The sequence below is a fragment of the Pyxicephalus adspersus genome, chromosome 3 (genome assembly GCF_032062135.1).
Source record: "Pyxicephalus adspersus chromosome 3, UCB_Pads_2.0, whole genome shotgun sequence".
Taxonomy (NCBI): Eukaryota; Metazoa; Chordata; class Amphibia; order Anura; family Pyxicephalidae; genus Pyxicephalus; species Pyxicephalus adspersus.
The window spans coordinates 12671944-12687065 of NC_092860.1; the positions used below are offsets into that span (position 1 = coordinate 12671944).

Consider the following 15122-nt stretch of genomic DNA (forward strand, 5'->3'; position numbering starts at 1 on the left):
ACCTTACCTTTAGCTGTGGTGAAAAGTTGAACAAGAAAGTTTCTCCAGTGCCATAGAAAGTAGGGCTAACCTTGAGCTCGTTGGAAGAGAAGCCTCCGAATACCTGCCAGAGATTTATTAAAGAGTCATTTCATATGAGATAGCCAAAGCCACTGCAGGGAGCTTGCCCATGCCCAGTCCATCACTGTGTCTCGCTGTGCCTGCATGCTAAGTCCCCACACAGCTGGCCGAACCATGACCTACGAATGCCCATGCATCCCACAATGCTCTGTACCCCAAAGATGCAATACTAAGTCTACTCAATAGAAACATCTTAGCTAAAAGTGGTTTCTTTCAAAAATGACACTGAAAGCCACTCCAACACAATTGGCCATACACCAAATATTTGTAAAATCTCCATACAACCTTCTTCTAGATCAGTGGTCACCAACCTTTATGACCTCACAGACCACTAAATTTACGGAACTCGGATGGCGCATGTTCAGGGAGCCGCGTGTTCCTTTAAAGGGGAAGAAACTTCCCCTAGAGTGCCGTCATGATGCCAGAAACCCCCTCCCCCCATTGCAGACTCAGAGCTGCTTGCTAAATTCTGTGGGGAACAGTAGCAAAGGGCTGTAGACGCAACAAAGTTGCGTCCACAGCCCTGCGCTACTGTCCCCCCAGGATGTTTATCAAGCAGGTCTGATTCTGCGGTGGGAGAGTGGGTGGGTTGTACCCATACAGAGGACAGAGCTACAGGCTACCAAAATTTTCCAGTTGATGACCTCTGTTCTAGCGGTTGCTGGGGGTTTCCTGAGCAATGAGTAGTTTGTGTCTCTCAGGTCACTTTATGTGACACCAATGATTTTTTGGCTAATGGTGACAGTCTTTCCAATGGCCAGCAATGTAAGAGGCATTCTTCCCAATACCTCAATGCGAATGTGCTATAAGCTGTTCCCTATGACCTGAAAGTGATTTCAGGGGTTAAAAAGAGAGAAAAGCTGCTATAGAATATAAGGGCCTACCTAAACAACCTAAACGGCCATGAGTCTACCCTTTTCTTCTGTTTACAACAGATGAGATTTTCTTCTGGTGTCACTACCTGCATGATATGGTCATATCCCAATGTTGAGATCCTCTCAGGATCCAGAAGAATGTTCACCAGTGGTGACATCAAGGCAAGAAGAATGTAGAAGCCCAACCAGCATGGGCATATCTGCAGCCCAGGATTAGTGCTACCCCACACCTGGTTATTAGTCTAATAGTCTTGGACAGCAGATTTAGGTGAGAATATCTTGGTTATTAATCAAAAAGAAAGAAAACATGCAGAATGGGCTAGAGGGGGGTGTGAGCTACCCAGCTATATATTTACCCAGTGATGGGCTTTAGGGGCCAGCAGGATATGCCAATGTTTTTCTAGTAAAAAAGGCTTGCTCATTAGTAAATTACCTTTCCTTTATTATCTTTAATGATCAGTAATGCCGGGGAACTGATAGTACTCATAGTCCTGTACATAGTCCTCAGGCTGAAGCCATGCTTGTCTGTGCTGTACATCAGTTTCCAGCTATGTCCTACAATCCTTGGTGGTAAATGTTGTGCAATCTGTAACAATAAAATAATTACATTATTTATACAATAACAATTCACTATCATAAAAAGTTACATTTTCAGACTTCCTGGTGAAAGGTCACTTTTATCATTATTATTATTCTTACACGGTATTTATATAGCGTAGACATATTACGCAGCACTTTACAAAGTCCATAGTCATGCCACTAGCTATCTCTGAAAGGACTCACAATCTAATGTCGCTACCATAGCCATATCTCATTACCACCGTCTAACCTAAATTTTTTGGGGGGGAGACAACTAACCTAACTGCATGTTTTTGGAATGTGGGATAAAACTGGAGTACCCAGAAGAAACCCACACAAACACAGGGAGAACCTGCAAACTCCATGCAGAGAGTGTCCTGGTCGAGACTTGCACCTGGGACCTTGCGCTGCAACGGCCAGCTAACCACTGAGCTACCGTGCTGCCCCAATTATATAAATACTTTCAGTATCTTTTATCCACCTCATATTTTAATACTGCTCACTTTCTTACAAATAACACTAGGTAAAGTGTATCTATATCATACATATATGTATGTATCTATCTTTTTTTGTGGCTATCTGTTCAAAGACAGGACAGGAAATCAGTGCAAAAAAAACTTTCCAAAAAGTTGGTGTCTTTGGTACGGGTGTGATAACTGGAAGATTTTGTCTCACACACTTTAAGATTTTCCATTTTCGGTCTGCCTTGGTGAAAGTGGTCATCAGGAATAGCATCAAAGATGGTGAATCTCCCCAGACAGTTCCAATCTAACCCCCTTCTTATTTCACACCATCACCAGTCCCAAACTGGCCAATCACCAAATTAAACCTTCTTTTATAATCTTCTAATACATTCCAGGGGCATCAAAGCAAAAAGTGTTTAATGTCCTACAGTATTATTTCTAAAATACCCTAAAAAAGCCTGAGCCTGTCCCCATACATATTCCTGCCTAATGATCTCACTATAAACCTGCAATGAACCTGTCCTCAGCCTGCAATAGGACACCATATGATGCAATAGAATACCTTGACCCCAGTAACGTTTACACTAATACTAAAAAAACTCTAGGGGAAGCACTCTGCCCTCAATAAAATAATGATGATCACCTAATAAATGACAATGATAAAATTGGCACTCACCTGCTTGACTTCATCATTCCCAAGAATCTGACTGCAGCCAATCAGGACGGGTTCATCAACCTCCTCTTTTTTTTTCTGAGTTTTAGCATCTGATTCTTCTATGATCTCGTAATCTGAATCATCACTGGAAAGTTTATCCTGGACATTGTTTTTCTGGTGGACAAAAATAAGATTAGGAATTAATATTATATACGGTATAATAAAAGTATTTTATATGTTCATATATATAAATAATATGACAGGTATTTACCTGTCTATCTGCTTGTACTATAAAGAAATTCATTTTGCACAGACAGGCTCTCCCAGTAACATAGCAAACTGCTGCTTTGTGCCTTGAATCACAAAACCACAGCCATTTACACATGGTTGTGGCTGGAAAGAGGAGGAAAAGCAACCACATGGTCATGTATGATTTGCCTTTTTCTGGAACCACGTTGTGATTCACCACAATTGCAACCGCGAGCAGATCCATGCACAACATGGTTCCCAACAACTCCTATTTTGCATCTGGCAAGTCAGGGGTCTTAAGCTAGTTACACACTTGCAACATGTACATGTACTCTGTACATGTTGTAACAATACGATCATTCAAATGTAATCCACCAATAGTGTACACATGCTACATATGATTGTTTGAACAACACAGGAAGTGACATGTAAAGGAGAAAGTGGAATGCAGAAACATCCATGATCACTGAACGACAGTACACACAATAGATAGTGAACGATCGTCACTCAATTAGATCCGCCGCGACGCCCGTTCGTTTCCAGCGACAATCCTCATTCGTTGGCGTTGTTGGTCTGTCGTTGTGCACTGTTTTTGTTAACCATTATCGGACGATTGGTCGTTAGACATTCTTTTCCAAGGATAATTATTGTAAGTGTGTACGCAGCTCTAGTCTGTTTCAAACTATTTAGAAACACCTGCTGGTTGTTTACATTAGAGGGTTGGCAGACCCCTGAGATTTTGATGCAAAGAAGGCAACAGGGAAAGGACTTATTTACACTGGCAGGTCACCGGTGGCTGTAATGTGGTATGGTTACCACTTCACATCCAAAGCCACATTTACAGGTCCCATCAGAGCCACTAGAATTTTTGCAGTAGCAGCTGATCATCATTTGTCAAGCTGCCAACCACCCCTAGAAAATCCAGTTTACCCACCAGTCAGCTACTAGTAAGAACAAGCTCTAAGATTTTAATAATTATATTGTGAACTTTGTAAATTAATTATTCAATTAAAGTTACAGCAGTGAATAAGAATGAGTTTTTACAGCTTGTCTAGAATATGTATATTCTACATTTAATATAGTCAAGGCTCTTTTCCACCTATTGCAGAAATGTATGTGTAACAGTAAGCATGAGCATAGCACATGCATTTGTGACCTGGATGCAATTTATTGTTCATGGCACCCCAAGTGCACCTTAACAATGCACTACAATGCAATGCAAGGGCATGTGTGTGAAGTGTACTTTAAACATGCAATGTGGTGCATTGGGCAGCCCATTTAATAAGCTGTTCTAGTCCAATTCACACCACACCTGTAGTCGCTTGGTGTGTTTGATCTGGTCAGAGTACATAAAAAATCACACTTCTCTAATCATATATACATTATTAAATCTATTTTTCCAATCTAAGCAGTATAAGTATTTGCATCTGATATGGTATTAGATTTTTGAGTCCCTGTACCGTAGATCCGGAGTGTGAGAAGTATCAGCTAATCATGTCATGCCTGGGCAAGCATACTGGCAGGATATAATTATACAGGTGAGAGATATAGTTTTAGTACCACATCCCTGTTATATATCCACAATGTCTCTTTTAATCTTTCATTTGGGACTTTCTAGGTATCTAAACAAACGTCATACTTTTAATAAAATTCCAATCTTTATTTCAATACACATACAATAAATATATAAAATAAGTGAATATTGTGCAATAACTCTTATAGACACAAGTTTTAAAACATGATTCTGCTAATCAACCATAGAATGTGCACTTTTTTTTCCTTTATGTACTTTTCCTGTATTTTACATGTTTTGCCATCCGTCTTCATGAGGAGGACACTTCACCATATACATTGACAAATTATTATATATTATTATTATACAAATATTGTCTAAGAACACCAACCAAGAGAGAGAGGCAGGATAAAAAAAGTGACAGAGAAATGAGCTCATGGCTGTTCTGCTTCTCCTTTTATTGTCCAGTCTTGGCTGGGGATCTAGGTCCACCAGGCTTAAAAGAAGTTTGTGGAATAATGCTAAATATTAGACAGTGAAAAACTACTGCAGTGACAATCTCTAGATTGAAGCTTAATCGTGCAGCAAAAGCTTGTTTAGTTATTTAATCATGGAGCTATCTATTATTTTTTTTATATTTGTGGCTAATGTTCTGCTGCTCTGCCTAATAAATGATCTTGAAATCTATGCTTCACAGTTCAATGGGGAAGTGCAGGGGGTGTGAAATAGGCATCTCATTTTGTCCTGGAAAGGACCTAGTTCAAGTACTGCCTATAAAAGTGCAATTGACAGTTATTGCAACATGCAATTGATTGAGCTTTTTGTAACTTTTAGTGCATTTAGGAATGTTACATTTAAACTATTTGGAAAGTGAAATGCAGGACATCACGTGCACAATGCACCAAGTTGGTGGGAATGTTTCCAAGTGAAGACCGAACAATACCTTAAAATTTGTACATTATATGTGTTTGTGATCCAGAGTTGAGTGAGACATTTTGCTCGGTTGTTGTTGTTTTGTGTAGTCCTGGTCCATTGACATGGTACCCATGTTATTTCCATACTCCACATTTTTGCCTCCATCATTAAAATGCAGCAGAATATATGACACGTTTAAGAAGCAAACCCATTAACAGTCCCTTCTATAAAGAGTCGCCCCCCCTAGATCAGTATATAAAATTTGGAAAAAATAATTACAATATATTGTAAATGTAGCTTATTAGGTTAGCAATCCTTCAATGTGGAGTTTTGCCCTGGGTTCCAATTCCCATTTCTGTACAGAGTTATATGTATTTGTGTAAATTGTCTCCAGAACCTGAATGGCTGTTAAGGTGGGGGGGGGGGGTGATATGCATAATGCTCTATATTCTCTATATTAGGCATTGTAATACGCTTCTGCAAAATAAATAATAACATGGTGCCAATGCAAAAACAGAACCACAACGGGGACCAGTTATAGTTTTTTTCACCACCACTTTACAGAGGACTTAGTTACATAGTAGGTTAGGTTGAAAAAAGACATAAGTCCAATAAGTTCAATCTCTGGGAAAATAAACATATCCCAGATATAAGAAACCCTATGGACTTAGTTGATGCAGAGGAAAGAAAAAAAAAACCCTGGTACAATTTGCCCCACAGAGAAAAAAAATTCTTTCCTGATTCCATCTGATGTTCCCTGTAAACAGTCACTGTTATCTTTACTTTAAAGCTTTAATCCCCAGTTATATTCTGTGCTTCTAGAAATCATCCAGCTTTTTCTTTTATAGTAGTTGCTGAAACTTCTTCCTGAGGGAGCCGATTCCACATTTTCACAGACCTTACCGTGAAGAATCCCTTCCTTATCCGGAGCTTAAACTTCTTTTCCTCCAGACGCAAAGAGTGCCCTCTTGTTCTTTGTAATGATCTTATAGTGAATAATGGGGAAGAGAGTTCTCTATATGGACCGTTTATATATTTATACAGGGTGATCATATCCCCTCTATGTTTCTTCTCAAGTGAGAATAGATTCAGTTCAGCTAATCTCTCCTCATAGCTGAGCTCCTCCATTCCTTTTAATATTTAGTTGCCCTACAATACAATACAATAATTTTGAGATTGGATGAAAGGTTTAGTGCTGTATAACAGTTCTGGTAGCTAAATAGAACAATTTTTTGTAATGGTCTACACATCAGACTAGGAAATAGGGAAAACTGGGAAGAAACCCTGGACAGAGGGTTCCAAAAACGACAGTCCTCAATATGAGGAACGATTGTCCCCTGTGCCTACTGACACTGCTCTACACAAGTACATTACAAACTCTCTGTAGTCTCTTTCTTTCTATTCTGTTATTTGATCATGAATAAACCAACAAAAAGGGGAACAATAGCTACAAAGAACATAGGATTGGGAGGTATACAAAGTTCATCAAATAACAGAGGCAGATGGCAGGAGATGTATACGCTCTGCCCATGCTGTTCATGCCAGAAAGGAACAATCATCAATAAACAAATTTATACATGCAAATATTATACACATGTACAGTGGTATCAGGACATTCCTGGTTTTATAACACATTTTAACGAGAAGAACAGTCATGAAAATGGTCACCTATAAACGTATTCTATACCAGGTTATGTGAACGTATTATTTTTTTATATTTTGAGGTGCAGCAGTCGGTTGGGTTGATGACTGGCAATCGGCATCACAGTCTGCTCCGGCCATTTTCGGCCAGATCAGGTAATATGTTAATGGCAGTGGCTGAGACTCATCAGATGACTACTTTTGGGATGGGGGATCCTTTTAACAACTTGTCCTGTAATTCTTGAGATAAGAGGTGCTGAGAATTTCGGTTTTCTTCTTCCTGTACGCAGCTCAGATATGTAGGCTTGGACATGGTGGCAAACATCACTTTGAGCGCTAAGATAGATTGACCACCCTAAAGTTGACCTAAACTCAAAAAGTGAATATTTGCTACATTTTTGGGTATATTTGGAAATGCTAAGCTTTGCTCTGAAAAAAATGTGTGTTATGCCTGCTGCTCCTCCAGGAAAAAAGCAGTGCACTTTTTGGCATGTGAGGGCACCTAGGCACTCCTGTAGCCTATTAGCTGTATATCTGCAGTGTGAGATCTAAGACACCAACACTGTGCTGCTCAGTTCTCCATACTGGAGGCTCTGACATGAGGAAGAAAAGCCCGGCCACTACCAAGATGGCTGCTTCCAAACAGACACATGGCAGAACAATGCATGGTAAGGCTTAGTTCACATGGGTGGCCAGGTATTTTCAGGCTTCCCCCCTGCAGTTGGCACCTTGGCACCGACTCAGCCTCCCCAGCCACTGAGCCAGTGTTAAACCAAAGGGTTGAATATCACACTACAGGTGGCACTGAAATGCTCACTGCCACCTCCTTTTCCTTCCTTTGGGTGACCAGGGGTACATATAGCGTCTTAACTATTTACACAGTTCATTGCCGGGAGAAAACACTAACTGTACCTCAACTTCAGTAATAAGCCTTAGTCAATATGAGAAAAAAAAATCAGCTGCGGAGAGACTGCAGCATAAAGGGACCAGTCCTTGACCCTCTACCAACCTTTTTTTGGGGAAGCACAGCTTCAGGAGTTCAGTGCCTCTTTAAATGACGACATGGGTCTCTAAAAGGATTAGTCAGCTACTGCTTATAGACGATTATATTCAGCTAGGAACTTATCCATTTGTCCTAATGGTTTAAGAAAATTGGTCTGTGATTAGTACTTGTTGAAGAGGTCAATTAGTTTCAGATTCCAATAACTTTTGGTGAAATCTCAGCTAGGACGCTATCTGCATGACGTTTGCAAGTTCTACCCGTGTTTGTGTGGGTTTCCTCCCTCATTCCAAGAATATGGAGTTAGGTTAATTGGCTTCCCCAAAAATTGACCTTAGACTGTGTTAAAGATATATGAAAATGGTTTGTGGTTGTAAGATTGTGATGTCCTTTGAGGGACAGCTAGTGTCATGACTATGAACTTTGTACAGCTTTGCGTAATATGTTAGTGCTATATAATACTATGTAATAACAATAATAAAATCTCTGTACTGGGTCTATCAGATCTGCATAGCTACTGTGCCCATTATGAGGGTTTTCTTCTCATTTTCCAGGGTGGGTTACCTGATGGTGATAACAGTGAACCATATCTGTGCAATGTGCAAAAAGAAAGCCACTCCATTGTGAAAGTGAGTGACAGGGTGACAATGTAAAACATTATTTGGAAAATAGGGCTAATGCTTTGGCACCAACCAACAGGAAATTCCTACATAAAAACCTTCATCATCATTTATTTTATATAAAGCTAGAGACTTAAAAGTAGTAAAAATCTTTGGGATTTTTCATGTTAAAGGATAAATAAGTTTAGGAGTATTTGTAAAGCAAAGATACCCCTAAACTTTTTATGCTAAAATGCTCTACCACACAGCATCCCCTTCATGTGTGCGTCTGACAATCATTTCCTTTACAGTTCATAGATCCTGATGAACGAATGATCTGAGGGATTAAACAGGTCAGGTCATTCCTGTCCCTTTCTCTGCACGGGTTTTGCAATTACTGACAACAGTATGATGATCATCCCAGCATGGCACCCTGACCTGTCACTGTATTGGTATAAACACAGTTGGAAATGATGCCGTGTTGACTAAACATGAAAAAGCTTGTAGTATAAACACTGCACCTTCCAAACCTTGTATGTAATAGTTACATAGGACATTAACCTGGCATCCAATTACATTTTATAGGGCGCCTTTATCCACTTCAATGACAAGTGGGTCATTAGTACTAAACAGGAAAATTACTGGCGAACGTTTATTCCAATGTGGATGGGTGACATGGCTGGACGCTTCCTGCTGGGACAAGTGTGAGCAATGATTTGGAACACTAAGCTGATCTTTATTTAAATTATATGGAAAATAGCATTAAAGGCATAATATTAATGTCATTAATGTCATTTTAAAAGCAACTTGCAATATGTTTACATCTGAAGTGTTCAGTAAGATACTAAATGATCATGCAATGAAGAGCCTTTTCAGGCGCTTCCTGATATATAGTGATAATGCTTTGCTCCTGTCTTTTAGTTTGGTTTGTTACACAAGTTGTTACATGAACTTGCTATGGAGAATACAGGGGTCTATGCTCATTTATGTGGATCAGGAATGTGTATGCTGGACCCATATGGTCCTGTGAAATGTGTTAGGTTATCCATATACCATTACGTTAAGTGGGCTTCTTCCACACCAAAGATTATGAAAAAGGTGCATGAGCCACTCCTGGTAGAACTATAAATGGGAACACATTAGAGGATTGGCATGCATTGCATCAGGTTGCAAATTGGATGCACTGAGAAGGTGCATTGGGGTGTTACTAAGAATAAATGCATATGCAGTGTGCATGTAACCAAGTGTGTAGCAAGTATAAACAAACACATTCCGCTGCGTGAATTGGTCCCAGTTTAGACCATCTGCATGGAGTCAGCTTGTTCAACCTGTGCTTTTATAGGCAAACTCATCCCAATCTTATATTCATAACTGGGAAAACATCAAAGCCAATGGGTCAACATGGCAGCTGGGGAACTAACAAAGTTGTACAAGAAAACTTCACGCTGGTCCTTCAAATAGTAACAATACAAGATCCTACATTGGATAAAAGATCCATCCTGTTACACTATTTTATATTTATAATGTATGGTATTCAAATGATAAAACTGCAGAGACAGAGACAATGGAATGGCTAGCCTGGCCAATGGATTATCTCTTTTTAGCAAGTCTTATGATTTATGTACATCCCACCCTTGATTTAGCTTGCTTAGCATGTACCTCATATACTGACATTTGTTTTGTGTTTTTGTCTTCCAGAAGTTTGTATTCCCTAATTGCTTTGTGAGAATGAGTTCATTTAGGTTAATTATTAGAGCAAACACCTGCACCAGGAAATCTAGGGGCACTTCTATTTACCTTGTATATTGCAGGTATTACAACAAGTCAACAGCTTGCAGAATCAAAGTGTTTTTTGTGTCATAAATATCGTCTTAGAAGAAACGTATAATGGACTTTGTGTTTCCATGTATACACTGTCCTTGTAGTGTACTGAGCTGGTATTATGGACCTGATTTATTAAAGCTTTCCAAGGCTGCTGAGGATACACTTTCATCAGTGAAGCTGGGTGATTCAGCAAACCTGGGACAGATTTCTTACATTTCTTACATTCAGTCATTTGCTATTTGTTAGCAAATGTTTTCAATCCTGGAGCAGATCCATTCCAGGTTTGCTGGGTCACCCAGCTTCACTGATGAAAGTGTATCATCACTAGTCATTGGAATGTTAGAATGCAATTGTATGTGCTATGCTTTTTTAAGATCTATTGTCTCAGGGCTTTAAGAGTATAGTCATAAGACTATGCAATGCCAATATGCCACATCATGCCAACATCCATTCCTTTATGGATTCTGTACCTTCCAGAGGGGTTTCTCTACAGGTCAAATACAAGCCATCCGAATTGGATCCTTTCATAATACACATGCCTGTATTTATAAAACATGGAATTAAACATTACCTCAAAAATTCCTCAAACCAGGGAATGTTTTAGGAAATGTCAGATTCCATGTTTTATAAATAGAGTCTTGTGTCTTTTTATTTCAATGGAAAAAAAGTGTTGGCTAGAATTTCACATTACAGTGAACCTGTGCTTTACTGATGCATGGCAAAGAACCAGTTTACTTAAATACTGCTCTCCGCTTATACCTGCTTGCTGCGTATACCCGGTACTTCTGGGTATGGGGTAACATGTGACCGACTTGCCTTCCTCCTTGTTACAGTGCTCGGTACCTGAGGGACCAATCACCAGACCTGAGACCTGTCACATGGGGGTGAACCTTCCCTTTAGGAGCTGTGATATGCAGCAACCCATAACAACCAAATATATGTCACCATGATCTACCTGCGATCTGGTTGCCATGAACTACATTTAACCCACAAAGTATTAAAAAAGGTACAATTGAATACATAGGATGTCACATATGGATATATTTGATGTACACCCTTTCAAAGCTTTTTATTGCTGTCCACATTCTGAAAATGATATCTGGCTTTAATACTCTCTAAGTCATTGACCTGAAACAAGCATGCCAATTCTGAAAATTCAGACACTCACATGGTAATGCCCACAGCAATATGCTGAGATGCAGTCATATGTCATTTATTTTGAATGGCATCCTAATTAAAATTGTAGGCAATATATCAGGAAGTAACATGCATTCATTGTGGTGCACTGAATTAAAAAAATAGGGGTCACATCTGTCTTCATATGGTGTACTGTCACCCCAAAATAAACAAACTTCTCTAACATAACATGTGTTATATCCATATAGGTGAAATACTGCAACCCATGGTGTTAAACTATTGAAGCCAGATCCATAGCAGGAGAGCCAGACAACTAGCAGTAGCAGAATAATAAGTCAGCTTTTATCAAAAGCCAAATAAGCAGACATGATATATTTCCCAGCTATGCACTTTTTATTGCTGAAAGGTGAGCAGAAATGTTAATCTATCTCAGGTCACAGACAATAGTTGAGCAAACACATACCAATCCACACATAGAAGATTAGAATATAATGTACTAGCAGTCTGCTGTTACCTACCAGGGGAGTGTAGTTGCAACGAATGGTCCTCATGGTCCCTGAATCCCAGGTGATCTGACGCCTGGATGACTGTCTGAAGCTGTATGACAGAAAGACACTCCCACACTGTGCACCTTTACCTGTCATTCCTTGGGCACACCCAGACCTTTGGACAAATTGTCTGCATGTGATCATGTGATGTATGTAGTATAGAACAGACGTAAAGCCAGGGTTTACTGTATACAGAGGGGCTGTTTACAATGCAGGAATATAATATAATATAATATATATATATATATATATATATATATGTTACTCTAAGATAATATATATTATAAATGTGTGTATGTATATAGATATATATATATACATCATTTTATAATATACTTTAATACACTATTGTGCCCCCAATCATGCTAAAACAAGAAAAAATCTGAATTGTTTTATACTCATAAAGGTTAATTGCTTGTTTAGATCTATGCTGTGCATTAATGTATTTGGGTTAGCATGCATTTTTGCTATAGTAAGTGCCACTAATCTTTCAACTTTAAAAATTTAATAGACTGGCCATACATTTTGACCTGCTATAAAAGAAAAAAAAGCACATGGCCCCTTTTTTTATTACATAGTGTAAATTACGCATGACTATATGGGTAGGTACTGCACCATGATACAACAGAGGGAGTTTACTTGCTGTGCACTACAATGCAGTGCCATTGAGGTGCCATTTAAAATGAATGGCATTGCAATGTGCCATGTTATGTGAGTAATTATGTGTATATATAAGTGTATGTAAACTTTATCAACAAGCTTCTTTTATTTGCCCCATTTTAAGTTGTTTAAAAAATATACCTTAAAGTGTTCTGTTAATGTTGTTTAATGAGTGCAAAAAAAAAAAATCTGAAGATTTCTAGGTGGGTTCAAAAAAAAAATACACTTACCTGTCCTTGCTTCATTGTGTGAACCCCCACCTTCATCCAGTCCTCTTCTGAGTTCATGATATTTGGCCATCTTGGCCAGGCTGGAATGACGTATGGAATGATGTAACTGCTAGATGCAGACAGACAGGTAAGTATGTTTTAATGCACAAAGGACTTATCACTTCTGCAATAAAAAATCCTGCCTGCTCACACTCTCCACTTTAAGCCCCCTTCACACCTATCTGGTGCAATACTGAGACACCCAAAAGGGAAGGAACAGTGTCAGAAATATGTCAGGGAGATGCTTCTGGTAGAGGATCCATGAGATTTAGAAAGCAGAGGACTGGCTTTAATGCACCTAGAACTACAATGATATTTGGGGTAGATTTTTTATTTCCATACTTTGCATCTGCTTGCATGTTCTATTTTATTAACGGCTGAATTTTTCATGGACACATGAAATATGTTTCCACATTATCATTATTCAAAGCTGGAATGACTTTAAATTTACTTTAATTATGTTTAAAGCTTTAGTATCCTTTCACATAATTATACATGCAGAGATAAAACATGCATGTGAATGAACCCTTGTCAGGATCCTTATCTATCTCACATACTGATGATACATTTGTTATCTGCACCACAGAATGTTTGAAGGCTTGAGTGATGTGTTCTCTAGGTATACATACACTGAAGTGTGTTCACAGATCTGTAGATCAGTGGTCACCAAAAATAAAAATGTGGACATTATTTGCAATTTTTATGTTTTATTAATAGTAAAACGAAAATAATATCCTAATAAATTCTTATATTCTGAATGACAATTTTCACCTTTATATTGCACTTAATTCTTGAACTGTACTAGAGTTGGAAAAACAAGGGAGGTGCAGCGTGACGTCAGTGTAGTGTTAAGTTGTATGAGGAAACCGTTGCCGAGTCGTACGCTTCAGTATTGTTTCCACCATTACAACAGTCACCCCGCTCCTCCAATACCGATTATCATCCGATTGTTCTATTTTATGTGTTTATTTCTCAGTTGCTCTTTTAAGTAAGTATGACCTTACCTGTGTATTTTCTTTACCTGTTATATTTAATGGCATCAAATAGTTTTACTTTGATAACTATCATTTCTTGTTTGGTCTTAGATTTGAATGAAATAAACCCATAGTGAGTGAGAAAAAGCAAACAAATATTTTACATTTCTTTAGTAATACCAAAGATAATGCATCTAATGATAATAGTAACAATAGTAATACTTCACTTAACGGTGAGCTGATCAATGAATCAGAGCCTCCACATTCCTTCTCAGCATCATTAGGAAGATCATTATTTTACAAATGTATTTTTTTTAATCATATTAATGGTCCGCAGGATTTAAAATTATGAATTTAGTGGTCCGGTTCGCAAACGCTGCTGTAGCTGATATGATACTGTCATTCTCTTCTCTCACTATTTCCTTTTTTCATATCTCCAGCTAGATTCACATCTGTGTGTTTTGCAGCACCCCATGCATTACTGCATAACTCACTAACCAAAATCCCCTAATAGATCTAACAAGTCTGTTTCCTTTTTGTAGACCTGTAGCTTTCATGTAAATAATATCTGGTAATCAGAAACCGGCCTCAAGTGATGAGGAGCAACTGATGACAGAAAGCAAAAAATAAGTAAAAGGTGCCAGACGATAGCAGAAGCACTAAGATCAAAAAAAAAAAACAAATAAGACAATTGAAAGAAATGGAAATTGTTTATTATAAACATTGCTGTTACAATCAACCTGTTAGAATTTAAATGCACTGTAAACCCCAAAGGGTCCACGGGGTGGCGCCAAAGTCCATGAAGAGATTCAGCAATCTTAGCTACAGCAGAGAGATCCTAATTTGTATTATTTCTCTGCTACCCACTTCTATTAGTTTTTTTTTAATATATACCATCTATTTTCAACAAAGTGCAGTCATTTTTTCACAGCTGTATGCTAGTTTGCATATTATTATCCTAATAGTTGCGCACGCAGGCACACACACAAAAAATCCTCAACCAACAAAATTATACATAAAAAAAATATATATACCCTACCTCTTTCCCCCCCATAAAAAAAACCCCCACTTCAACAAGTTTATACTTTTATTTAAAAAAA

The 15122-nt window shown here is 38.5% G+C and overlaps 1 protein-coding gene across 1 annotated transcript in view; it reads right to left on the bottom strand.

The window, feature by feature from the left end:
- TLDC2 (TBC/LysM-associated domain containing 2) overlaps nucleotides 1-12167 on the bottom strand; it is a 15791-nt gene extending 3624 nt beyond the window's left edge. The window contains exons 1-4 of the mRNA XM_072407024.1: nucleotides 12090-12167; nucleotides 2715-2867; nucleotides 1429-1581; nucleotides 8-103 (exon numbers count right to left, since the gene is read on the bottom strand). Of these exons, the coding sequence (XP_072263125.1) occupies nucleotides 8-103; nucleotides 1429-1581; nucleotides 2715-2867; nucleotides 12090-12122 (435 nt within the window). The 5' untranslated portion in view covers nucleotides 12123-12167. The remainder of the gene's footprint in view (nucleotides 1-7; nucleotides 104-1428; nucleotides 1582-2714; nucleotides 2868-12089) is intronic.
- Nucleotides 12168-15122: the final 2955 nt, after the last annotated feature.